This window comes from Bombina bombina, chromosome 4 (genome assembly GCF_027579735.1).
Source record: "Bombina bombina isolate aBomBom1 chromosome 4, aBomBom1.pri, whole genome shotgun sequence".
Lineage (NCBI taxonomy): Eukaryota > Metazoa > Chordata > Amphibia > Anura > Bombinatoridae > Bombina > Bombina bombina.
This window is the reverse complement of record NC_069502.1, coordinates 885,663,255-885,690,547: the sequence shown is the minus strand read 5'-3', so window position 1 is coordinate 885,690,547 and position 27,293 is coordinate 885,663,255. Positions and strand designations below refer to the sequence as shown.

The following is a 27,293-nucleotide window of genomic DNA, read 5'->3' as shown; positions in this document are numbered from 1 at the left end:
GAGTCCATGAGACCTTACTCTTGGGAACCAATACCCTAGCTGTGGAGTCCACGTAAAATGTTGGGTGGGACAAAGGGTAAGGCAGGCACCTATTTATCAGGAACCAATGCCTGAAGAACCTCCCGGCCAAATGCTGCCTTCACGAGGCTAAAATATCAAAATGATAAAAATTTAGTAAAGAAATGAAAGGAAGAGCAGGTTGCAGCCCTACATATATGTTTGAAAGAAGCCTCATTCTAGAAGGCCCAGGTGGTAGATATAGAATGAGTGTATTGAGCAGTAATTCTGGCAGGCGGTTGCTAGCCAGCCACAAAGTAAACCATGTGTATCAAACTCTTCAACCAGGCGGCAAAAGACACTGAAGTAGCCTTCTGGCCTTACGCCTACCAGAAAACAAAAAAAACTGACTGGAAGACTGATGAAAATCTTTTATCTGACCCTTAATGGAACTGGCAGATAGACTCAGATTGCTCCATGACTGCTAGCAAGAGAGGCTACTAATGTTGCGTCGCGACGCTCTAGCTGTTGCTAGGAACGCAGCGCCTGCTGTCTGCTTCGTTGCCTAGGGGGGAGTCTGCTCTTCTCTGCGTGCGGCGGTGACGTCATCGCCGCACGCTTCCTCCTGCAGAAGCCGGTCTGGATCTCCTGTGGCGCGAATCCTGTGTCTATGTAAGTAACTTCGGTCCTACCTATAACTGCCCAAGTATAGGTGTTACTTACTGTTCTCCTGGGTGTTATTGATTCATAAGCTGATTATTATTTTGTTGTTAACCCCAGCTTGTCTAACCACTCTGCCTCTTTAACCCTTAACTGCTGGATTGATATTGTTGCTGAACTCTGCCAGTCTGACCTCTCTACCTGTTAACCCCTATTTACTCCTGGACTTCCTTACTGTTGCTGAACCTTGCCTGCCTGACCACCCTAGTGGCTTGTCTCCGGTTTCCTTCTTGTTGCCGCCATGGACTGTCCTGCCTGTGGTGAGTGCCATTTATCTCATCTTGCAAACCTACTCTGCTCTGGGATATTCTCTATCATTCTAGCTCGACGCCGGGATAACAAGACTACTGGCCGGGTTCGGTCTGATAGAGGAGTATCCCACAAGCATTACAACTAAACCCCTCTCTAAAGCTTACACCGGAAACATAGGGAAAAGTAGCTTCCAAGATTTCTGAGAAGCCCCTCTTTACTCTAACATTGAGTAATAAAATGTCCCTTAAGCGATGATAATAAATAATGTATCACTTTACTATAGCTCTCAAAGTCCAAAAAATTATGCCAGATATATAAACATATTATAACACCCCTTCTGTGCTCCGGTATAGGGTCTTACCCTCTACTGAGGTGTTTCAGACTATCCGGTAAAGAACGGTGACAGAAGTACTGCATTCTCCAGTTCCGGCTGGGCAGAGTGAGAGGAAGAGGAAGAAAGCACGCTAAAGTACTCTCCTGTGGAGGGAAATTAGTTAACTCCTTCCTCTCCACAGGAGCACAAGCTTGCTATTTCCCCACTCCCAACAGTAATACTACCACTGTCACAGCGCACCGGAAAGTCTGGAATTAGACAGGAGCAGAGGGACATTTAAAGGGCTATAATCCCCATAACACAAAATATAAATAACACCCCCCAATGGAAGCCAATGATACCCCACAGTACATATAGGGGAAAAAAAAACACACAGAGAAGAACTTTCCTGTAGTATATCAGTCTTATCCCGCCTATTACGGTCAGTCCAGCGCCGAAATACCAGGCAATTCCTCTCTGAGCAAGGAACACAGCAACCACAGACGATCGTTTCGGCCATCATTGGGCCTCGTCAGTGAGGTGTAGCCATATTCCTCTAAGCACACTGAGCAAGGAGTCCACGTCTGGTTTCCCCTTTTTCCCATAGGGAGACTAAATACACACAGAGAGAAGCACACTCAAAGGAACAAACAACTGGCTCAATACTATTGTTAGCCTGTTCTATGGCGATTTACCACCTGGGTACAGCTTCTTTTAGCCCAGTAATGCTTTTCACAGAGAAGAACTTTCCTGTAGTATATCATTCTGATCCCGCCTATTACGGTCAGTCCAGCGCCGAAATACCAGGCAATTCCTCTCTGAGCAAGGAACACAGCAACTTCTCTCTGTGTGTATTTAGTCTCCCTATGGGAAAAAGGGGCAACCAGACGTGGACTCCTTGCTCAGTGTGCTTAGAGGAATACTGCTAAACCTCACTGACGAGGCCCAATGAAGGCCGAAATGATCATCTGGGGTTGCTGTGTTCCTTGTTCACAGAGGAATTGCCTAGTATTTCGGCGCTGGACTGACCATAATAGGCGGGATCAGACTGATATACTACAGGAAAGTTCAACTCTGTGAAAAGCATTACTGGGCTAAAAGAAGTTGCACCCAGGTGGTAAATCGCCATAGAACAGGCTAACAATGGTATTGAGCTGGTTGTTCGTTCCTGTGAGTGCACTTCTCTCTGTGTGTATTTAGTCTCCCTATGGGAAAAAAGGGGCAACCAGACGTGGACTCCTTGCTCAGTGTGCTTAGAGGAATACTGCTACACCTCACTGACGAGGCCCAATGAAGGCCGAAACGATCGTCTGGGGTTGCTGTGTTCCTTGTTCAGACAGAAATTGCCTGGTATTTCGGCGCTGGACTGGCCATAATAGGCGGGATCAGACTGATATACTACAGGAAAGTTCAACTCTGTGAAAAGCATTACTGGGCTAAAAGAAGTTGCACCCAGGTGGTAAATCGCCATAGAACAGGCTAACAATGGTATTGAGCTGGTTGTTCGTTCCTGTGAGTGCACTTCTCTCTGTGTGTATTTAGTCTCCCTATGGGAAAAAGGGGCAACCAGACGTGGACTCCTTGCTCATTGTGCTTAGAGGAATACTGCTACACCTCACTGATGAGGCCCAATGAAGGCCGAAACGATTGTCTGGGGTTGCTGTGTTCCTTGTTCAGAGAGGAATTGCCTGGTATTTTGGCGCTGAACTGACCGTAATAGGCGGGATCAGACTGATATACTACAGGAAAGTTCAACTCTGTGAAAAGCATTACTTGGCTAAAAGAAGTTGCACCCAGGAAGTAAATCGCTATAGAACAGGCTAACAATGGTATTGAGCTGGTTGTTCGTTCCTGTGAGTGCACTTCTCTCTGTGTGTATTTAGTCTCCCTATGGGAAAAAAGGGGCAACCAGACGTGGACTCCTTGCTCAGTGTGCTTAGAGGAATACTGCTACACCTCACTGACGAGGCCCAATGAAGGCCGAAACGATCGTCTGGGGTTGCTGTGTTCCTTGTTCAGACAGAAATTGCCTGGTATTTCGGCGCTGGACTGGCCATAATAGGCGGGATCAGACTGATATACTACAGGAAAGTTCAACTCTGTGAAAAGCATTACTGGGCTAAAAGAAGTTGCACCCAGGTGGTAAATCGCCATGGAACAGGCTAAGAATTGTATTGAGCTGGTTGTTCGTTCCTGTGAGTGCACTTCTCTGTGTGTGTGCATATATATATATATACATACACACACATACATAAACATATTTAGACATATAGACAGATACACCTATCTAACACCTTGTCATATATCATATACCTTTGAACCCTTATAACTTCTTTTTTTTAATATTTATATGAATATTTTTTATCAGATAGTGTTTATATGAGTTTAAATGTAATTTTGAATGTATTTATGTTGTGTTTAGTGCAACTTTTTTTTAATTCACTACCCTTTACGCAAGGTGTACAGATGCGCTAACCTGACTCTCTTTCCGTTACTCACAAAAACCCAATATCGACTAGCCCTATGTATTTAATATATTAAATACCAAATCACTAACGAGATTTGCAGGAAAAAAGAAAAAAATGCAAATAACAACCACAAAATCTAGAACTGGAGTGTAGCAATCACGTTCTGAAAATGTTTTGTATTTTTTTAATTCATACTCTTATTTTCGATATTGTCATCATTTTAAATGGGCTTTAAATTGGCAATTGCATCCTCGTGAACGGAAATTAAACCTTTGCCTACCGTCTTGTTTGTTGGCGACCAAGAACTTTTGCATGGGTTTTTAAAAAAATTAAAAGACCCAAGAAATAGTGTTTTGAATGATCGTCGTGATTTACAATATATAGAACCTCATGCCACCATCTTATTACAGAAATTGAAATTGGGCAAACACAAACCGCATTCTGTACGGTGCAGTTTTTAAGTTTTGGAGAAATATTTGAGGCTACATTATTGCAGTGTAGTAAACCTCATATCTAAGCAAATTTACGATTTACAGTATGAAAACTGTTAAAATCCTGTTCTAAAAGATTATATCAGTTGCAGCTAACAAAAACAAATTTCCTGCAGTTTTTTTTATTTCTGATGTAATCAATCAATCAATCAATAATTGGAAATAATGGGGGGAAAATAAACCAGTAAAGTGTAAATATAATCAATGAGCAAATATGAACAGTATACCCATCATGTCTATAACCCACTAAAGCACATTTGTAAAATTCCATCTGAAATGGTAATACAGCGGCTTCAAAATGAGAGACATACACTGCACATGCGCACCACATGCGTATTCAAGAGCTGGTTAATGATGCGCATTAATGTATGTATGTGTGTATGATTGGGCGGTGGAAATTTCTTTAATTTCTTTCATTGCACATTGATTTATAAGGTCATTATTTAATAATTATAAATAATTTATTTATGCAAATAAAACAGCTGATACATGATGTAACAAGGTAAGGTAAAAGTATTTTTCCTATAGGCATATTATAAGCGAAAAAGTGCAATCCCTTCAAATGTAATACAATGTCTCCCTTTAAATTTAATACAATATATCTTTTATCAAACAGGTTCATAACTTACCATCCAGTACAGCTTCACAACATATTTCCCATAGCTGTTATAGAGAGGCATATGTCCTTTTGTCACTTTACAAAGGGCATAAATGTGCTCCCAAGGCTTCCATACCAGCACAGATGGCTCCACCGCTGTGAGTTTATTAGGTGTGAGATTTGTATTGTATATTCTCCACACAGCACTAATTTCACTAATAATCCATCTCATTAGCTAAAAGAAAAAAAAAAAGAAAACAATACTTTACAGTCTGTTTAAGAAAAGAATATAAAAGCATTTTAGCTTCCAGAATTATTATGTACATTTCGGGGCTAGATTACAAGTGAAGCGCAATCAGAGCAGGATGCGTTACCTTGCACTTAGTCTTGCGCTAAAAGCAATGCCTAATCTGTTAAGCATCTTAATGCGGCTGAAATTTTTTAGCGCATCCTATATTTTTCATGGATAGCGCAGGGAGATCTATTAGTGTACTAATTGCACTCGTTTTGCTCAAGCACAATCTAAAATACAGCAGTAAAATTTAGCTCTTTTTGAGATCTGAAGTAAACCATTATTAATAGTATAGCACATGAAGAACTCTACTACTTGTGCTTAGCACTCAAGTGATATCTGATATGAATTTTACTGTAAGCCCTCAAAGAAGTCAATATTATGATGGGTTTAGTGCCCTTGGCCTTTCCAACATGCAGAGAGAGGTTAGTGCGCCCTAGACTATCACTTTAGCATTAAAGTAAATGTAAATCTGAATAAGAAAGTGCCTGTTTTTTAAAAAATACTATTAAAAACAGGGTCACTTTCATTAAAATTTACATTAAATCGTTTTTTTGTTTTTTTTTAAATACCTTTTTCTTAAGGAAACCAAGACCGGCGATCCTCGTCCGCAGCTTCTCTGTACTTAGCACACAAATGACGAAACCGGCTTCCTCCAATAGTTGTGAGCACCCTAAGGTGTCCAGCTTGTGAGGCAACGCAACGATTGGAGGAAGCCCGTTTCATCATCAATATGCGAAGTACAGCATGAGAAGCAGGCGGAGGATCGCGGTCTGGTTTTCCTAAAGAAAAGGATAAGAATTTTTATTTAAACGCTTCAATGTAAATTTTAATAAATGAAAGTGCCCCTGTTTTTAATAGTATTTTTAAAAACCGGGCACTTTCTCATTCAAATTTACATTCAATAACTTTGGACCTGTAAAATGAGTGCAAAGCGACATTTATTGCTCTTTAGAGATGTTAACGCTAATATTTTTGCTCCCTATTTGTAATCTAAGCCTTGAAAGGACATGAAACTCATTTTTTTTCTTTAATGATTCAAACAGAGCATGCAATTTTAAATAATTTTCAAATGTATTTCTATTATCTAATTTGTTTTGTTCTCTTTTGTATCCTTTGTTGAAAAGTATACCTAGGTAGGCTCAGAAGCTGCTGATTGGTGGCTGTACATATATACCTTTTGCCACTGGCTTTCAGCTAGCTCCTATTTGTGCATTAATGCTCCTTCACCAAAGAATACCAAGAGAATACCAAGAGAACTGAGAAAATAAAATATTAGGGGCCCGATCCGATATGCAGCGTCGCCCGCAAAATTTGCGCTGGTTTGGTATCACATATACGGCGTAGCCTAGAAGTTACGCTCGTATATTTCTGCCTTCGGCCGTAGTTTTTTGGGCCATAGGCAGGTATACCAAACCAGCGCAGTTTGGTATCCAATATACAGCGTAAGGACTTACGTGGCGAAAATGGAGAAATCTTACTCCATTTTCACCTCGCCACAAAATGCAGCTGTAGTAAGCCTTACGCTGTCTATTGGAGCCCCGTAACTCCCTAAACTACCTGCTAAATAAAACCTAACACCTAATGCATGAGCAATGTCTATTTACCTGTCAACCGCGATCCCCCGCCGCAATCCCTAATAAAGTATTTAACCCCTAAACCGCCGCTCCCGGACCCCGCCGCCACCTACATTAAATGTATTACCCCCTAATCTGATCCCCCTACACCGCCGCCAGCTACATTACATACCCCTAATGTGAGCCCCTTACACAGCCGCCATCTACCTTACCTACCCCCTAATGTGAGCCCCTTACACCGCCGCCATCTACCTTACCTACCCCCTAAAGTGAGCACCTACCCCGCCGCCATCTACCTTACCTACCCCCTAAAGTGAGCCCCTACCCCGCCGCCATCTACCTTACCTACCCCCTAAAGTGAGCCCCTTACACCGCCGCCATCTACCTTACCTACCCCCTAAAGTGAGCACCTACCCCGCCTTCCATCTATTTTAAAAATATTAACCCCTAATTTAATCCCCCTACACCGCCGCCAAATATATTAACTATATTAACCTTAATTATATTAGGGTTAATATAGTTAATATAGTTATTATATTATATATATTAACCCTAATTATATTAGGGTTAATATAGTTAATATCGTTATTATATTATATATATTAACTATATTAACCCTAATTATATTAGGGTTAATATACGCCTAGATTTAGAGTTTTGCGGCCAAAGGGGTGCGTTAGCTACGCGTGTTTTTTTTCCCCCCGCACCTTTTAAACAACGTTGGTATTTAGAGTTCTCAGAAGGGCTGCGTTAGGCTCCAAAAAGGGTAGCGTACAGGCATATTTACCGCCACTGCAACTCTCAATACCAGCGTTGCTTACGGACGCGGCCAGCTTCAAAAACGTGCTCATGCACGATTCCCCCATAGGAAACAATGAGGCAGTTTGAGCTGAAAAAAAACCTAACACCTGCAAAAAAGCAGCGTTCAGCTCCTAACACAGCCCCATTGTTTCCTATGGGGAAACACTTCCTAAGTCTGCACCTAACACCCTAACATGTACCCTGAGTCTAAACACCCCTAACCTTACACTTATTAACCCCTAATCTGCCGCCCCCGCTATCACTGACCCCTGCATATTATTATTAACCCCTAATCTGCCGCACCGTACACCGCCGCAACCTACGTTATCCCTATGTACCCCTAATCTGCTGCCCCTAACACCGCCGACCCCTATATTATATTTATTAACCCCTAATCTGCCGCCCCCAACGTCGCCGCCACCTACCTACAATTATTAACCCCTAATCTGCCGACCGGACCTCACCGCTACTCTAATAAATGTATGAACCCCTAAAGCTAAGTCTAACCCTAACACTAACAACCCCCTAAGTTAAATATAATTTTATTCTAACGAAATAAAATAAATCTTATTAAATAAATTAATCCTATTTAAAGCTAAATACTTACCTGTAAAATAAACCCTAATTTAGCTACAATATAAATAATAATTATATTGTAGCTATTTTAAGATTAATATTTATTTTACAGGCAACTTTGTATTTATTTTAACCAGGTACAATAGCTATTAAATAGTTAATAACTATTTAATAGCTACCTAGTTAAAATAATTACCAATTTACCTGTAAAATAAATCCTAACCTAAGTTACAAATACACCTACACTATCAATAAATTAAATAAACTACAAATATGTAAACTAAAATACAATTAAATAAACTAAACTAAATTACAAAAAAAAACAAATACTAAATTACAAAAAATAAAAAAAGATTACAAGATTTTAAGCTAATTACACCGATTCTAAGCCCCCTAATAAAATAATAAAGCCCCCCAAAATAAAAAAATTTCCCTACCCTATTCTAAATTAAAAAAGTTAACAGCTCTTTTACCTTACCAGCCCTTAAAAGGGCCTTTTGCGGGGCATGCCCCAAAGAAAACAGCTCTTTTGCCTCTAAAAAAAAACACAATACCACCCCCCAACATTACAACCCACCACCCACATGCCCCTATTCTAAACCCACCCAAACCCCCCTTATAAAAACCTAATACTACCCCCCTGAAGATCTGCCTACCTTGTCTTCACCCAGCCAGGCAGAACTCTTCATCCGATCTGGGCGATGTCCAATTAAGCGGCAGAGAAGTCTTCTTCCATCCGGGCGATGTCTTCAATCAAGCGGCAGTGAAGTCTTCTTCCATCCGGGCAATGTCTTCAATCAAGCGGCAGTGAAGTCTTCTTCCATCCAGCGATGTCTTCAAGCAAAGCGGCATCTTCAATCTTCTTTCTTCGCTCCTCCGCCGCAGAGCATCCATCGGGCACCTTTAAATGACGTCATCCAAGATGGCGTCCGTCGAATTCCAAATTTTAGTTCAATCCGATTGGCTGAACCAATCAGCCAATCGGATTGAACTTGAATCTGATTGGCTGATTTAATCAGCCAATCAGATTTTTCTACCTTAATTCCGATTGGCTGATAGAATCCTATCAGCCAATCGGAATTCGACGGACGCCATCTTGGATGACGTCATTTAAAGGTACATCATTCCTCGTTCAGTCTTCGTGCCCGATGGATGCTCCGTGGCGGAGGAGCGAAGAAAGAAGATTGAAGATGCAGCTTTACTTGAAGACATCGCCGGATGGAAGAAGACTTCACTGCCGCTTGATTGTAGACATCGTCCGGATGGAAGAAGACTTCTCTGCCGCTTGATTGGACATTGCCCAGATCGGATGAAGAGTTCTGCCCGGCTGGGTGAAGACAAGGTAGGGAGATCTTCAGGGGGGTAGTGTTAGGTTTTTTTAAGGGGGGTTTCGGTGGGTTTAGAATAGGGGTATGTGGGTGGTGGGTTGTAATGTTGGGGGGTGGTATTGTGTTTTGTTTTTTACAGGCAAAAGAGCTGTTTTCTTTGGGGCATGCCCCGCAAAAGGCCCTTTTAAGGGCTGGTAAGGTAAAAGAGCTGTGAACTTTTTTAATTTAGAATAGGGTAGGGAATTTTTTTTATTTTGGGGGGCTTTATTATTTTATTAGGGGGCTTAGAATAGGTGTAATTAGCTTAAAAATCTTGTAATTTTTTTATTTTTTGTAATTTAGTGTTTGTTTGTTTTTGTAATTTAGTTTATTTTATTTTATTGTATTTTAGTCTAGATATTTGTAGTTTATTTAATTTATTGATAGTGTAGGTGTATTTGTAACTTAGGTTAGGATTTATTTTACAGGTAAATTGGTAATTATTTTAACTAGGTAGCTATTAAATAGTTATGAACTATTTAATAGCTATTGTACCTAGTTAAAATAAATACCAAGTTACCTGTAAAATAAATATAAACCCTAAAATAGCTACAATGTAATTATTAATTACATTGTAGCTATCTTAGGGTTTATTTTATAGGTAATTAATAATATTAATATTAATTAGATTTATTTTAATAAGAATTTAGTTAGGGATGTTAGAGTTAGATAGGGTTATTATACTTAATATATATATATAATATAATAACGATATTAACTATATTAACCCTAATATAATTAGGGTTAATATAGTTAATATATATAATATAATAACGATATTAACTATATTAACCCTTATATAATTAGGGTTAATATAGTTAATATAGCTGGCGGCGGTGTAGGGAGATTAAATTAGGGTTTAATATTTTTAAAATAGATGGCGGCGGTGTAAGGGGCTCACTTTAGGGGTAGGTAAGGTAGATGGCGGCGGGGTAGGGGCTCACTTTAGGGGGTAGGTAAGGTAGATGGGGGCGGGGTAGGAGCTCACTTTAGGGGGTAGGTAAGGTAGATGGCGGCGGGGTAAGGGGCTGACATTAGGGGGTTATAGATTTAATATAGCTGGCGGCAGGGTCCGGGAGCGGCGGTTTAGGGGTTAATAACTTTATTAGGTAGCGGCGGGGTCCGGGAGCGGCGGTTTAGGGGTTAATACATTTTTTATTGTTAGGATAGTGAGGGGGGTTAGACGTGTCGGGCTATGTTTGGGAGGCGTGTTAGACAGTGCGAGTGATTTTATAACTTAGTCAGGTTTTGTAGGCGCCGGCAGTTTCTAAAGTGCCGTAAGTCACTGGCGACTCCAGAAATTTGTACTTACGCAGATTTCTGGACATCGCTGGTTTGTCAGACTTACGGCACTTTAGCCTCTGACGGCGTGGTATATTGGATAGCTTGAGTTGCGAGCTGAAACTACGGGCGGCGGGGGTTCCCTCGCTTGCCCCGCAAACTATGATCTTTATGGGATCGCGCACTAGAAGTATTATTAGAAAGTTTTTTTTAAATTGTATGATCCATCTAAATAATAAAAGAAAATGTTTGCGTTTCATGTCCCTTTAAGCATTTTGAAAGTATTTCTAGGGTAAATTGTGTGCTAATAGATGCTATTAAAATACCCAAATATTTTTAACCTACCTCACTTCCAAATAAGTGTTCATTTCTGGACATCAAGTCAAATGAGTTCTCATCTTTAATAACCACAGGGAGCTGAAAAATACATAAAAGGTCATTAAAATAAAGCTGATTTTATTTACACATTTTTAAGTGTAAATTCCTTTTAGTGCATGTTCACGGTCCAGATGTATTACACTATTGTGGTTCTTCTTCTTCTTTGAGGTACTTTGATCTGCATATCAAGGAGAGGAAGCCTTTTGAACTATATCCCAGCAGGAGGACAGCGGTGCCACATTTCGTACCTTGTAGTTTAGACTGGATTACACAACAGAAAGCTAAATTTTTACAATTTGTAGTTTTTTTACACAGTTTTACACAGTTTAAAAGATACATAGCGAATATATAAAAAAAAACACTGGAATAATATAGAACAATGCAGCCACTGCAAAAATGTACAGCTCCTGCTCTGTATTGTGCACTGTAAAAGGAAGTGCTGTTGCGCCGCTCTAGCTGTTGCTAGGGACGCGGTTCTTGAGGGAACTCGGCTCCTGTCTGCGTGCGTAGCTGACGTCATTGCCGCACGCTCCCTCCTTCCTGATGCCGGTCTGGATCCCTCCTGTGGCGCGAACCCTGCAGCTATGTAAGTACTTCACTTACATTCACCTGTGCCCAAGTATAGGTGTTACTTTCTGTTCTCCTGGGTGTTATTGTTGCTATATGCTGACTGATATGCTGCTTGTCTGATTACTCTGCCTGTTTACCCCTTAACTGCTGGATTGATTTACTGCTGCTGAACTCTGCCTGTCTGACTACTCTGCTTATTTAACCCCTATTGCTCTGGACTGCCATACTGTTGCCAAACCCTGCCTGCCTGACCATCCTAGTGGTTTACCTCTCGACTGCCTTACTATTACCAAACCCTGCCTGCCTGACCATCCTAGTGGTTTACCTCTGGACTGCCTTTCTGTTGCCGAACCCTGAATGACTGACCTTTCTGGTGGTCTATTCCTGATTTCCTGCCTGTTACCGCCGAGCACTATCCTGCCTGTGGTGAGTGCCGCTTACCTCATCTTGGGAACTTTCTCTGCTCTGGGATATTTCCTATCATTCCGGCTCGACGCCAGGATAACAAGACTACTGGCCGAGTTCGGTCTGTTAGTGGAATATCCCACGAGCATTACAAGTGCAAAGTACGACTTATCAAGAGAACAACAATATCACTGATCTGCGCATGTCACTACTTCTGTCATAAAGAGGAGATTTAATAAGCAGCAGATGCTGCTTTCTCTGGCAGAGGATTCCGGCTTGCCAGAAACCAGTTAAAAAGCAGCGGTCGTAAGACCGCTGCTCCTTAACTTGTACGCCAACAGATACGATCGGGATGATTGACACCCCCTGCTAGCGGTCGATTGGCCGCGTATGTGCAGGGGGCGGCATTGCACAAACATTTCACAAGAAATTCTTGTGCAATGTTAAATCATGTCCGTCTGGCGTTTCTTAATTATTTAAAGTCGAAAATGGCAGTGTCCAGTATAAGAATGCACAGCTACACTAACCAGCACTTGTAAAGGGTTAAATATGAGAGCTTTGATGAGAGCTACAGGCACAGGAGAAAAACAACAACAGCATGATGAGTAGCAACCATGCTACTGTAGTTCTACTCAACGGTTTAATGTCCCTTTAAGTCAATATAGAATATATAATGTCAAACATGCTGTTTAAAATATCTGCTAGATATAAAATGCTTACCGCACTTGTGATGAATTCATGTGGACGTTTCCATGAACTAATCTTTAAATTAGATGGGAGATCAATCTTTCCTTCAGGATCATCAAAATACTTTTGTAAAAAGAAAATATATTTTAAAAAAAAATTCAAAATAAGATACAGTTTTACAATGTAAACGAAAATGCTTTGCAAAAAAATAAAATAATAATAAAAATAAAATCATCATTATCATACTATAAAAATATGCATTTTTTTGTTTCACATTCTTACACTAGCATTGTTATAGAAAATAACAAGTTTGAAAATGTATTACATGGCTAAAGGCTTCATATTATACTTCTCTCTTTAATTAACAGTAGCAAAAAGTGCAGTGAAGTGAAAAGGGCAATAAACAATAAATCAATTTAAAATATACTAAGTTTTTCAAATCAAAGGTTAGCTTGAAAATGATACACATATGTTTTTTTAATTATATTAGTTGTTTAAAGGGCCATTATAGTAAAATGACACGCTCCAAATTGTTGGAGCAATTTAAAGTGAATGTAAAGTTTAATTAATTAGTATTTGTAAAAAAAATACTATTAAAACAGGGGAATTTTCATTCACTAAACTTAACATTGCAGCATTTTTTTAAAATACCTTTTTCTTTAGCAAACCCGGACCGGCGATCCCCCCCCCCCCCCCCCCGCTTCTCATGCTGTACTTAGCACAGCAATGACGAAACCGGCTTCCTCCAATCATGGCGTGGCCTCACGAGCTGGACGCTCTGGGGTGCACGCCATAATTGGAGGAAGCCGGTTTCGTCATTGCTAAGGTAAGTACACAGGAGCTGCGGCAGGAGATCGCCAGTCCGGGTTTGCTAAAGAAAAGGTAAGTATTTTCTTTTTTAAGACATGATGAGTCCACGGATCATCTTAATTACTAATGAGATATTCACCTCCTGGTCAGCAGGAGGAGGCAAAGAGCACCACAGCAGAGCTGTTAAATAGCTCCTCCCTTCCCTCCCACTCCAGTTATTCTCTTTGCCTACGTTAGTGATAGGAAGAGGTAAAGTGAGGTGTTAGTATAGATTCTTCAATCAAGAGTTTATTATTTTTTGAAGCAGTGCAAGATGTATTGCTTTGTCCTAGAGTGTAGCCGTAGTCCATATCAGTCTCTTCAGTAGAGCCTTGGTGGCTTTAGAGCAATGGGAACTTGTGGGACATAATTCTCACTGTGCCTCCCATATTTTCTTGCTGCCCTATATCCTTCAGTCTGAGGTATTCATTCACTCAACATTTTATTATCCTCAGGTCGATGTGGGGGAGAGGACCGCTCAAGCCTGAGAGCTGCATTGCTGCCAGGCAGAAGTCAAGGTAAGTGCTACTTTAAATTTCTGGGGCACAAGGAGACATAAGGCGCTCTGTACGGGAAGTAGCTCTTTATGTTGGGACTTAAGTCTTTCCTGAGGGGAAAGTATTTGGGCAGTGTTATGTAGCAGGCACTGGGGCTGGAGTTAAGCTGCTAAACAAATGCATTACGGAATGGCTCTGGTGGTTTCACTTTCTATGCAATACATTGAAATAGAACGGCATAGGTTTACGCCCAGGATGGGTGGTCCTTCCTGTTTTTGCGCTAACTTCATAGCGCTTCAGTTCCGAGAGGCTGAGGGATTAGTGAGACATCAGGGAGGATTTATCCGGTTTGTCCTAGAGCCGCATGGTGAAAGTAAATATTCATGCGTTGCTAGTACAGAGACTGTATTTCCTTTTTTGCACAGCGTATCGTTGTTGCTTCCTAATCAAGGCAATATGGATAGTTTGAGGGGAAATCTAGCTGATCTTTAGTCAGGTAGGAGCACTTCAGCAGAGTGCTGAGGTGCAGAGGTTGTTTTTTGTTGTTTAAAAAAGCGATTTATAGTAAAAAGGAAACCGTTCGTTAAAACTGACAATCTGCAGTAAAAAATAGAAACGTTTTAAATTTAAAGAGACAGTAACGGTTTTTATAATTAATATTTGCAAATACTTTTGAAAATGTTTCTTTACTATTTGTCAAATTGTGAACAAGTATGGACCAAGGTGACATGCAAGATGTCACCTGCTCTTTGTGTTTTGACGCCAACGTGGAACCACCAATTCCTTTCTGTCCTTCATGTATTGAAAGGACTTTTGAGTTATAGGGAAAAGATTTTGTCAGAGCCAGTCTCTTCTAAGGCAGTTGTTGTCCAAGAGTCTAATGATGAGGGTCAATGTATGCCACAGCTTTCTCCCCAAGCGTCCCAAATTTTACCGCCCTCACAAGCAGTGCCCTGCGCTTCAATTATAGTTCCTTCTGGGATTTCGTTACAAGACATAGCCTTTCATGTCTTCTACTATTTCTGATGCTCTGTCTGCCTTTCCAATGTTGCAGGGCAAACGCAAGAGGAAAGCCAGACATTCAGTAAGTGAGGTTTCTGATGCAATTGTGGCAATTTCGGAGGTATCCTCCCAACGACCAGAAGAGGAGGGTACCGCAGTAGCTTCGGAAGGAAAAATCTCAGATTCAGAAAGTCTATTACCTCTGACGGACTCGGAGGTGGTATCTTTCAGATTTAAACTTGATCACCTTTGTCTGTTACTCAGGGAGGTTTTAGTTACCTTGGATGATAGCAACTCCACAGTAGTAGTTGTCCCTCAGAAGTCTAGTAAACTGATATTTTAGATATTTTGAGGTTCCTTCCTACACAGATGTATTTCCAGTTCCTAAAAGAGCCACTGAAATCATTGCTAAGGAGTGGGAGAGACCGGCCTTTCTCTCCCTCTCCTATATTTAAGAAAATGTTTCCAATAGCCGATTCTTTTAAAGAGGCTTGGCAAACTGTTCCTAAGGTAGAAGGAGCCATTTCCACCTTAGCTAAAAGAACTACTATTCCCATAGAGGATAGTTATGCTTTCAAAGATCCTATGGATAAGAAGTTAGAGGGGTTACTCAAGAAGATTTATGCACACCAGGGTCTGCAGTGGCAACCGGCTGTGTGCATTGCCACAGTCACTAGTGCGGCGGCATATTGGTTTGATGCATTGTCTGAGGCCCTCAGGATAGAGACTTCTTTAGATGAGATCCAAGATAGGATAAAAGCTCTGAAACTAGCTAATGCCTTTATTTCGGACGCTTCCCTTCAAGTTATCAAATTGGGAGCTAAGATCTCGAGTTTCTCTATTCATACCCGCAGAGCCTTATGGTTAAAACCTTGGTCTGCGGATGTGTTATCTAAGTCTAAACTTCTAGCTATTCCTTACAAGGGGAAGACCTTGTTTGGTCCTGATCTGAAGGAGATTATTTCTGATATCACTGAAGGTAAGGGTCATCTTCTCCCTCAAGATAAGAGAAATAAAATAAAAGGACGACAGAGCAATTTTCGCTCCTTTCAAAATTTCAAAGGCAACTCTTCCTCTTCCACCTCTAAGCAGGAACAGTCTAAGCCTACATGGAGACCCAGCCAGTCTTGGAACAAAGGAAAACAGTCCAAGAAGCTGGTTAGTGATTCCAAGACAGCATGAAGGGCATGCCCCCGATCCAGGACCAGATCTGGTAGGGGGCAGACTTTCCTTCTTTGTTCAAGCCTGGGTACGGGATGTCCAGGATCCCTGGGCAATAGAAAAAGTGTCTCAGGGATACAAATTGGAGTTCAAAAGTTTTCCTCCCAGAGGCAGGTTTCTTCTTTCAAGATTATCTGCAAACCAGACAAAAATAGAGGCGTTCTTACATTGTGTAGGAGACCTCTCCGCTCTGGAAGTGATTGTTCCAGTTCCACTACTGGAACAGGGTCAGGGGTTTTATTCCAATCTGTTTGTGGTTCCCAAAAAGGAGGGAACCTTCAGACCAATTTTAGACCTCAAAGGTCTAAACAAGTTTCTCATGGTACCGTCCTTCAAGATGGAAACAATTTGTTCCATTCCTCCATTGATCCAGGAGGGTCAATTTATGACAACAGTGGATTTAAAGGGCACGTATCTACATGTTTCCATTCACAGGGATCATCACAAGTTCTTAAGGTTTGCCTTTCTGGACAAACACTTCCAGTTTGTGGCTCTTCCTTTCGGTCTTGCCACAGCCCCCAGAATCTTCCCAAAGGTTCTGGGATCTCTATTGGCAGTGCTTCGATCAAAAGGCATTGCAGTGGCGCCTTATCTGGACGACATTCTGGTTCAGGCGCCATCCTTTCAGCTAGCAAGATCCCCCACGGACTTGGTGTTGTCCTTCCTAAGATCCCAAGGATGGAAGGTAAATTCAGAAAAGAGTTCCTTAGTTCCAAACACAAGGGTAACTTCTTAGGAACCATAATAGACTCTCTGTCTATGAAGATTTTTCTGACAGAAGTCAGGAAATTAAAGATTATCGATACTTGTCTAGCCCTTCAGTCCACTCCTCGACCATCAGTGGCTCAGTGCATGGAGTTACTCGGGCTGATGGTGGCGACAATGGACATCATCCCATTTGCTTCCTTCCATTTCAGAGCTCTGCAGTTGGACATGCTGATACAATGGAACGGAGATTATTCGGACCTGTACCCTCAACTTTTTCTGGAGCAGGAAACAAGGGACTCTCTACAATCGTGGTTGTCTCTGGATCATCTCTCCCAAGGAACATGCTTTCGCAGACCATTTTGGGTGATTGTGACAACAGATGCCAGCCTTCTAGGGTGGGGAGCAGTCTGGGGCTCTCTAAAGGCTCAGGGAATATTTACCCATAAACATTCTGGAACTGAGAGCGATCTACAATGCTCTTCTAGCCTGGACCCAGTTAGCCTCGGTACAGTTTGTCAGGTTCCAGTCGCACAACATAACGTCAGTGGCCTACATCAATCATCAGGGAGGAACGAGGAGTTCCTTGGCGTTGACAGAGGTGTCCAAAATAATTCAGTGGGCGGAGGCCCATTCTTGCTGTCTGTCGGCAATCCACATCCCAGGGGTGGACAACTGGGAGGCGGATTTTTTGAGCAGGCAGACCTTTCATCCGGGGGAGTGGAAAATCCATCCGGAAGTGTTCTCCAGCCTGATTCTCAAGTGGGGTCAGCCGAAATTAGATCTCATGGCATCGCGGCAGAATGCCAAGCTCCCAAGATACGGGTCGAGATCCAGGGACCCCCAGGCGGAACTGATAGATGCTCTGGCGGCCCCTTGGACCTTCAATCTAGCATACCTGTTTACTCCGTTTGCTATTCTTCCTCGAGTAATTGCTAAAATCAAACAGGAAAGGGCCTTGGTGATCCTCATAGCACCGGCTTGGCCTCGCCGGATTTGGTATGCAGATCTGGTGGAGATGACATCTCTACCACCTTGGAGACTTCCGTTAAGGAAAGACCTTCTGATTCAGGGGCCCTTCTAGTTTCTCTGAAGCTGACTGCTTGGAGATTGAACGCTTAACTTTATCCAAGTGGGGATTTTCTGATTGAGACCATGATTCAGGCTTGTAAACCTGTGTCTAGAAGGATTTACCATAAGATTTGGCGTAAATATCTCTATTGGTGTGAATCCAAGGGCTACTCATGGAGTAGAGTTAGGATTCCTAGAATTTTGTCCTTTCTCCAAAAGGGTTTGGAGAAAGGTTTATCGACGAGTTCACTAAAGGGGCAAATCTCGGCCTTATCTATTTTGTTACACAAACGTCTGGCGGATGTTCCAGATGTACAGTTGTTCTGTCAGGCCTTGGTCAGGATCAGGCCTGTGTTCAAACCAGTTACTCCTCCATGGAGTCTTAATTTAAGGGGTTCCGTTTGAGCCCATGGCCCATATTTATCAAGCTCCGTACGGAGCTTGAAGGGCCGTGTTTCTGGCAAGTCTTCAGACTCACCAGAAACAGCAGTTATGAAGCAGCGGTCACAAAGACCGCTGCTTCATAACCTGTCCGCCTGCTCTGAGCAGGTGGACACACATCGCCGGAAATCAACCCGATCGAGTTGATGAGCTGCAGGTGCAATGCTGAATATGGCGAGCGTATTGCTTGCCGTATTCAGCGAGGTCTGGCGGACCTGATCCGCAGTGTCGGATCAGGTCCGCCAGACCTTGATAAATAGAGCCCTATGCATTCCTTAGATATTAAGTTATTATCTTGGAAAGTTTTATTTCTTGTTGCTATTTCTTCTGCTCGGAGAGTGTCAGAGCTCTCAGCATTACAGTATGAGTCTCCTTATTTTATTTTCCATTCAGATAAGGTAGTTTTACGTACTATAATTAGGATTTCTTCCTAAGGTTGTTTCTGATTGGAACATTAATCAGGAGATTGTTGTTCCTTCCTTGTGTCCTAATCCATCTTTTCAGAAGGAGAGGCTTCTGCACAATTTGGACGTGGTCCGTGCTGTAAAGTTTTACCGCAGGCGACTAAGGACTTTCCTTGTTTGTGGTTTTCTCAGGAAAACACAAGGGACAGAAAGCTACGGCTACTTCTCTTTCTTTTTGACTGAAGAGTATCATACGTTTTGCATATAAAACTGCTGGACAGCAGCCTCCCGAGAGGGTTACGGCTCATTCCACGAGGGCTGTTGCTTCCTCATGGGCATTCAAAAATGAGGCTTCTGTGGAACAGATTTGCAAGTCTGCAACTTGGTCCTCTCTTCACACTTTTTCAAAGTTCTACAAATTTGACACTTTTGCCTTGGCTGAGGCCGCTTTTGGGAGAAAGGTTCTTAAAGCAGTGGTATCTTCCGTTTAGGTTCCCTGTCTTGTCACTCCCGTATCATCTGTGTACTCTAGCTTGGGTATTGAGTCCCTTTAGTAATTAAGATGATCCGTGGACTCATCGTGTCTTAAAAAAGAAAAGAAAATTTATACTTACCTGATAAATTTATTTCTTTTTTGACACGATGAGTCCACAGACCACCCTGTTCTTTTTGACAGGTTGTGGGTTATTGTAAACTTCAGACACCTCTGCACCTTGGCTTTTCCTTTCTCTTCCTAACTTCGGTCGAATGACTGGAGTGGGAGGTAAGGGAGGAGCTATTTAAAAGCTCTGCTGTGGTGCTCTTTGCCTCCTCCTGCTGACCAGGAGGTGAATATCCCATTAGTAATTAAGATGATCCGTGGACTCATCGTGTCAAAAAAGAAATAAATTTATCAGGTAAGCATAAATTTTCTTTTTAAAAATACGCTGCAATGTAAAGTTTAATCAATGAAAGTGCCCCTGTTTTTAAAAGTATTTTTAAAAAAACGGACACTTATTCATGAAACTTTACATTAAAGCACGAAAGCCCCTGTAACTCAATGTGTTTAACAACCGCAAGGGGACCCAGCTGTTTGACGGTCGCTGCTGATTGACTTGTGGACAATTTCTGCTTGGTACCAGCAGTTCTCTGTGCCTCCCAAGATTTATCAATGATCATAAGGACAAGGTTCACATCTTGTGAATCTGTCCACACTTGATCATAAATTGTGGGGTGCATTTGTTCCCCGTATTTAGCACTGCACAAGCGGACGCAAAGTACAAATGAGTCTGGCGTGATTTTTAGCCACTGGTTTAAGAAGCAGTAGTTTAAACCACTGCTTCATAAATTGTAGGTGCAGGCTCAAATGAGTGAGCCTGCAACCAATAAGGGCATTAGCTTTGTAATAAATAAACCCCTATGTGTCTAACCCCTTTTTGGGTGTTAAGCACATAAGGCTAGATTACAAGTGGCGCTGTAAAGTTTGTGCACAAGCAATACAGGAATATCGCGCCTGAACGAAATATTACAAGTTGAAAGTAAACACAACGGCACAAGTGCAATCTAATTGCCTGTTTCTTTGCTGTTTCTCTCGTTCAGAGAGGGATTGCCTGGTATTTCGGGGCTGGACTGTACTGTTAAGTCAGGATCAGACTGATATGCTTCAGGAAAGTTTTTCTCTGTGAAAGGCACATGTTGAGCAAAAAGGGGCCGCTTCTTGGGTGGTAACTAGTCATAAAACAAGCTATAAGGCTATTGTTCGTTCCTAGGTTGAGCGCTTCTCTCTTTTTATTTATGCTAATTTAACAAGCGTCAGGTTAGCGAGACTGAAGACCTTGCGTAAAGGGTTAGGGATAAAATAAAAGTTGCGCTAAACACAACATAAATACATTAAAATAAACTGTTATACTAATATAAACACTAATTAAAATTATTCATATACAGCTAGATTACGAGTTTTGAGCGCTACAGGAAAATTAATGACCGCCAAAGGCGGCGGTATTTAACCTCCCTATAGCGCTGCTATTACAGGTTTTATAAAACCCGGCTTGCGCGGGCGATATGGTTGCATTGAGCTCCATATCTCACCCAAATACAAGCGGTGTTTTGACGTGCTCGTGCATGATTTCTCAATAGACATCAATGGGGAGAGTCGGCTAAAAAAAAAGCCTAACACCTGCTATCGCGGAAACAAAATCTCCGTAACGCAGCCCCATTGATGTCTATGGGGAAAGAAAAAGTTACATTTAAACCTAACACCCTAACATAAAAACCACGTCTAAACACCCCTAATTTGCCGCCCCTAACATTGTCGCAACCTACATAATGTTATTAACCCCTAATCTGCTGCCCCTAACATTGCTGCCACCTAAATAAAAACTATTAACCCCTAATCTGCCGCTCCCGATATCGCCGCCACCTACATTACAGTTATTAACCCCTAATCTGTCGCCTCCAATGTCGCCACCACTATAGTAAAGTTATTAACCCCTAAACCTCTGGCCTCCCACATCACTAACACTAAATAAATATATTAACCCCTAAACCTAACCCTAAGCATAACGCTAACCCTATGCCCTAAGTCTAAACCTAACCCCCCTAACTTAAATATAATTAAAATAAATCTAAATAAACCTTACAATTATTACCTAAATAATTCCTATTTAAAACTAAATACTTACCTTTAAAAAAAACCTAAGCTAGCTACAATATAACTAATAGTTATATTGTAGCCCCAGAGACAGAACTTTTTTCAATTTCTGCGATGAGATTTTTTTAGTGAAACATTTTCTGCAGGTCTTTTTTTTTTTTAAATAAAATAAAATTGTAAATTTGTCAGTTACACTAAAGCACCAGATCAATTGCAATGTGTTGGTTAACTGGAGAATAAAGCAATATTTAAAGTTGTATAATCTAGCGCAGTAGTTGAAAATTGCATTGCAAATTAGCTGCAGACAAAAAACAGAATTTATGTTTACCTGATAAATTTCTTTCTCCAACGGTGTGTCCGGTCCACGGCTTCATCCTTACTTGTGGGATATTCTCTTCCCCTACAGGAAATGGCAAAGAGAGCACCCAGCAAGAGCTGTCCATATAGCTCCCCCTCTGGCTCCGCCCCCCAGTCATTCGACCGACAGTTAGGAGAAAAAGGAGAAACCATAGGGTGCCGTGGTGACTGTAGTGTATAAAGAAAGACATTTTTCAAACCTGGTTAAAAACCAGGGCAGGCCGTGGACCGGACACACCGTTGGAGAAAGAAATTTATCAGGTAAACATAAATTCTGTTTTCTCCAACATTGGTGTGTCCGGTCCACGGCTTCATCCTTACTTGTGGGAACCAATACCAAAGCTTTAGGACACGGATGAAGGGAGGGAGCAAACCAGGTTACCTAAACGGAAGGCACCACGGCTTGCAAAACCTTTCTCCCAAAAATAGCCTCCGAAGAAGCATAAGTATCGAATTTGTAAAATTTGGCAAAAGTATGCAGAGAAGACCAAGTCGCTGCCTTACAGATCTGATCAACAGAAGCCTCGTTCTTGAAAGCCCATGTGGAAGCCACAGCTCTAGTAGAATGAGCTGTAATTCGTTCAGGAGGCTGCCGTCCAGCAGTCTCATAAGCCAATCGGATGATGCTTTTCAGCCAAAAAGAAAGAGAGGTAGCAGTAGCTTTCTGCCCTCTCCTCTTACCAGAATACACAACAAACAAAGATGATGTCTGTCTGAAATCCTTTGTTGCTTCTAAATAGAAATTTAAAGCACGGACCACATCTAGATTGTGTAACAAGCATTCCTTCTTTGAAACTGGATTCGGACACAGAGAAGGAACAACAATTTCCTGGTTAATATTCCTGTTGGAAATGACCTTAGGAAGAAAACCAGGCTTGGTACGTAAAACTACCTTATCTGTATGGAATACCAGATAGGGAGAAGTACACTGCAAAGCAGATAATTCAGAAACTCTTCTAGCAGAAGAAATAGCAACCAAAAACAGAACTTTCCAAGATAGTAACTTAATATCTATGGAATGCATGGGTTCAAATGGAACCCCCTGAAGAACTGAAAGAACTAAATTTAGACTCCAAGGAGGAGTCATGGGTCTGTAAACAGGCTTGATTCTAATTAACGCCTGTACAAACGCCTGTACATCTGGCACTGCTGCCAGACGTTTGTGTAACAAAACAGACAGAGCAGATATCTGTCCTTTTAAGGAACTAGCTGACAAACCTTTATTCAGACCTTCTTGGAGAAAGGAAAGTATCCTAGGAATTTTAATTTTACTCCAAGGGAATCCCTTGGATTCACACCAACGGATAAATTTTTGCCATATCTTATGGTAAATCTTCCTCGTTACAGGTTTTCTGGCTTGAACCAGAGTATCTATGACTGTATCTGAAAACCCACGCTTAGATAGAATCAAGCGTTCAATTTCCAAGCAGTTAGTTGGAGAGAGACTAGATTTGGATGTTCGAACGGACCTTGTACTAGAAGATCCTGCCTCAAAGGTAGCTTCCATGGTGGAGCCGATGACATATTCACCAGGTCTGCATACCAAGTCCTGCATGGCCACGCAGGGGCTATTAGAATCACTGAGGCCTGCTCCTGTTTGATCCTGGCTACAAGCCTGGGAAGGAGAGGGAACAGTGGAAATACATAAGCTAGGTTGAACGACCAAGGCGCCACTAATGCATCCACCAGTGTCGCCTTGGGATCCCTGGATCTGGACCCGTATCGAAGAACCTTTGCGTTCTGGCGAGACGCCATCAGATCCATATCTGGAATGCCCCATAGTTGAGTTAACTGGGCAAAAACCTCCGGGTGGAGTTCCCACTCCCCCGGATGAAAAGTCTGACGACTCAAATAATCCGCCTCCCAGTTGTCCACTCCTGGGATGTGAATTGCAGATAGGTGGCAGGAGTAATCCTCTGCCCATTTGATGATCTTGGATACCTCTCTCGTCGCTAAGGAACTCTTTGTTCCCCCCCTGATGATTGATGTACGCTACAGTCGTCATGTTGTCCGACTGGAACCTTATGAATTTAGCCTTTGCTAGGTGAGGCCACGCCAGGAGCGCATTGAATATCGCTCTCAGTTCTAATATGTTTATCGGGAGAAGAGACTCTTCTCGAGACCATAGACCTTGAGCTTTCAGAGAGTCCCAGACCGCACCCCAGCCTAAGAGACTGGCGTCGGTCGTGACAATGACCCATTCTGGTCTGCGGAAACTCATTCCTTGAGACAGGTGATCGTGAGACAACCACCAGCGGAGAGAATCCCTGGTTACCTGGTCTACTTGAATCTGGGGAGACAAGTCTGCATAGTCCCCATTCCACTGACTGAGCATGCACAGTTGTAATGGTCTTAGATGAATTCGAGCAAAAGGAACTATGTCCATTGCTGCAACCATCAATCCTACTACTTCCATGCACTGAGCTATGGAAGGCTGAAGAATAGAGTGAAGAACTTGACAAGCGTTTAGAAGCTTTGACTTTCTGACCTCTGTCAGGAAGATCTTCATTTCTAAAGAATCTATTATTGTTCCCAAAAAGGGAACTCTTGTTGACGGAGACAGGGAACTCTTTTCTACGTTCACCTTCCACCCGTGAGATCTGAGAAAGGCTAGAACAATGTCTGTATGAGCCTTTGCTTTGGAAAGAGACGACACTTGGATTAGAATGTCGTCTAGGTAAGGTGCTACAGCAATGCCCCTCGGTCGTAGAACCGCTAGAAGGGACCCTAGCACCTTTGTGAAGATTCTGGGAGCAGTGGCTAAACCGAACGGAAAAGCCACGAACTGGTAATGTTTGTATATGAAGGTGAACCTCAGGAACTGATGATGATCTTTGTGGATAGGAATATGCAGGTAGGCATCCTTTAAGTCCACGGTAGTCATATATCGACCCTCCTGGATTGTTGGTAAAATTGTCCGAATGGTTTCCATTTTGAATGATGGAACTCTGAGGAATTTGTTTCGAATTTTTAAATCCAGAATTGACCTGAAAGTTCCCTCTTTTTTGGGAACTACAAACAGGTTTGAGTAAAAACCCAGACCTTGTTCCGCTGTTGGAACTGGGTTTATCACTCCCATTTTTAATAGGTCTCCAACGCAATGTAAGAATGCCTGTCTCTTTATCTGGTCTGAAGATAAGCAAGACATGTGGGACCTTCCCCTTGGAGGAAGTTCCTTGAACTCTAGAAGATACCCCTGAGAGACTATTTCTAGTGCCCAGGGATCCTGAACGTCTCTTGCCCAAGCCTGAGCGAAGAGAGAAAGTCTGCCCCCTACTAGATCCGGTCCCGGATCGGGGGCTACCCCTTCATGCTGTCTTGGTAGCAGCAGCAGGCTTCTTGGCCTGTTTACCCTTGTTCCAGCCTTGCAATGGTTTCCATGCTGGCTTAGGCTGGGAAGAGTTGCCTTCTTGTCTGGAGGCCGCAGAGTTAGGATTCGGTCCATTCCTGAAATTGCGAAAGGAACGAAAATTAGATTTGTTCTTAGCCTTGAAAGGCCTATCCTGTGGGAGGGCATGTCCCTTTCCACCAGTAATGTCTGAAATAATCTCTTTCAATTCCGGCCCGAAAAGGGTCTTACCCTTGAAAGGAATATTAAGCAATTTATTCTTGGACGACACATCCGCCGACCAGGATTTCAGCCAAAGCGCTCTGCGCGCCACTATTGCAAACCCTGAATTTTTCGCCGCTAACTTAGCCAATTGGAAAGCGGCATCCAAAATAAAGGAATTAGCCAACTTTAGTGCGTGAATTCTGTCCATGACTTCATCATATGGAGTCTCTTTTTGGAGCGAATTTTCTAGTTCCTCGAACCAAAAATACGCTGCCGAGGTGACAGGAATAATGCACGAGATTGGTTGAAGCAGGAAGCCTTGCTGAACAAATATCTTTTTTAGCAATCCTTCCAATTTTTTATCCATAGGATCTTTAAAAGCGCAACTGTCCTCAATAGGAATAGTTGTGCGCTTAGCTAACGTTGACACTGCCCCCTCAACCTTAGGAACCGTTTGCCATGCGTCCCTTCTGGGGTCAACAATGGGGAACATTTTCTTGAATATAGGAGGTGGAACAAAAGGTATACCTGGCTTTTCCCACTCCTAAGTCACTATATCCGCCACCCGCTTGGGTATCGGAAAGGCATCAGCGTGCACCGGGACCTCTAAGAATTTGTCCATCTTGCACAATTTCTCTGGAATTACCAAAGAATCACAGTCATCAAGAGTAGTTAGGACCTCCTTAAGCAGGGCGCGGAGATGTTCTAACTTAAATTTAAATTTTACGACATCAGTGTCTGCCTGCTGAGAAACTTTTCCTGAATCAGAAATTTCCCCCTCAGACAGGCCCTCCCTCACTGCCAATTCAGATTGATGTGAGGGTATAACTGATAAATTGTCCTCAGCGCCAACCCGCTCATCTTCTGTATTTAAAACTGAGCTGTCGCGCTTTCTAGGGTAGGATGGCAGTTTGGATAACAGATTTGCTATTGAATTATCCATTACTGCTGTTAACTGTTGCATAGTGCATTGCTCATATGAACATCTTACATTCAGAGAAAAACAGCTTTGCAGACTGTGAAAAGCTAGGGAACGAGCTTGCAAAAATCTCAGAGCCAGACAACAATCTGCATAACTACTGCATATTTGATTGTTGTCTTCAAACAGCACTTTGCTCTGGATGCACTGTGTTAAGGAAAACTTATACAATGCAGCCAGAGAACAGTTCTGTTTAAAAAGAACAGCCTAATGTGGAGCAGCACTGAAAAGTTAAAGTGCTAACAGTTCCTGTTCTTTCTGCAGACATGCTGCATTTTCTGCGATGACATCTCAGATCACTCTATGTTCTGCCTTGGAGATTGTAGCTAGCTTAGGTTTTATTTTTATTTCACAGGTAAGTTTGTATTTATTTTAACTAGGTAGACTAGTTAGTAAATAGTTATTAACTATTTAATAACTACCTAATTAAAATAAATACAAAGTTACCTGTAAAATAAAACCTAACCTGCCTTACACTAAAACCTAAATAAAATAAATTAATAAAATACAATTATCTAAATTACAAAAAAAATAAACACTAAATTACATAAAATAAAAAACGAAATTATCAAAAATAAAAAACGAATTACTCCTAATCTAATAGCTCTATCAAAATAAAAAAAGTCCACCCAAAATAAAAAAAAACCTAGCCTACACTAAACTGACAATGGCCCTTAAAAGGGCCTTTTGCGGGGCATTGCCCCAAAGAAATCAGCTCTTTTACCTGTAAAAAAAAATACAAACAACCCCCCAACAGTAAAACCCACCACCCACACAACCAAACACCCCAAATACAAACCTATCTAAATAAA

General features: G+C 41.9%; 1 protein-coding gene across 1 annotated transcript in view; it reads right to left on the bottom strand.

The window, feature by feature from the left end:
- The window catches only part of ADGB (androglobin), a 693,780-nt gene that overhangs the window by 586,077 nt on the left and 80,410 nt on the right, over positions 1-27,293 (bottom strand). Inside the window, exons 4-6 of the mRNA XM_053711792.1 lie at positions 12,807-12,896; positions 11,079-11,150; positions 4,871-5,074 (exon numbers count right to left, since the gene is read on the bottom strand). Of these exons, the coding sequence (XP_053567767.1) occupies positions 4,871-5,074; positions 11,079-11,150; positions 12,807-12,896 (366 nt within the window). The remainder of the gene's footprint in view (positions 1-4,870; positions 5,075-11,078; positions 11,151-12,806; positions 12,897-27,293) is intronic.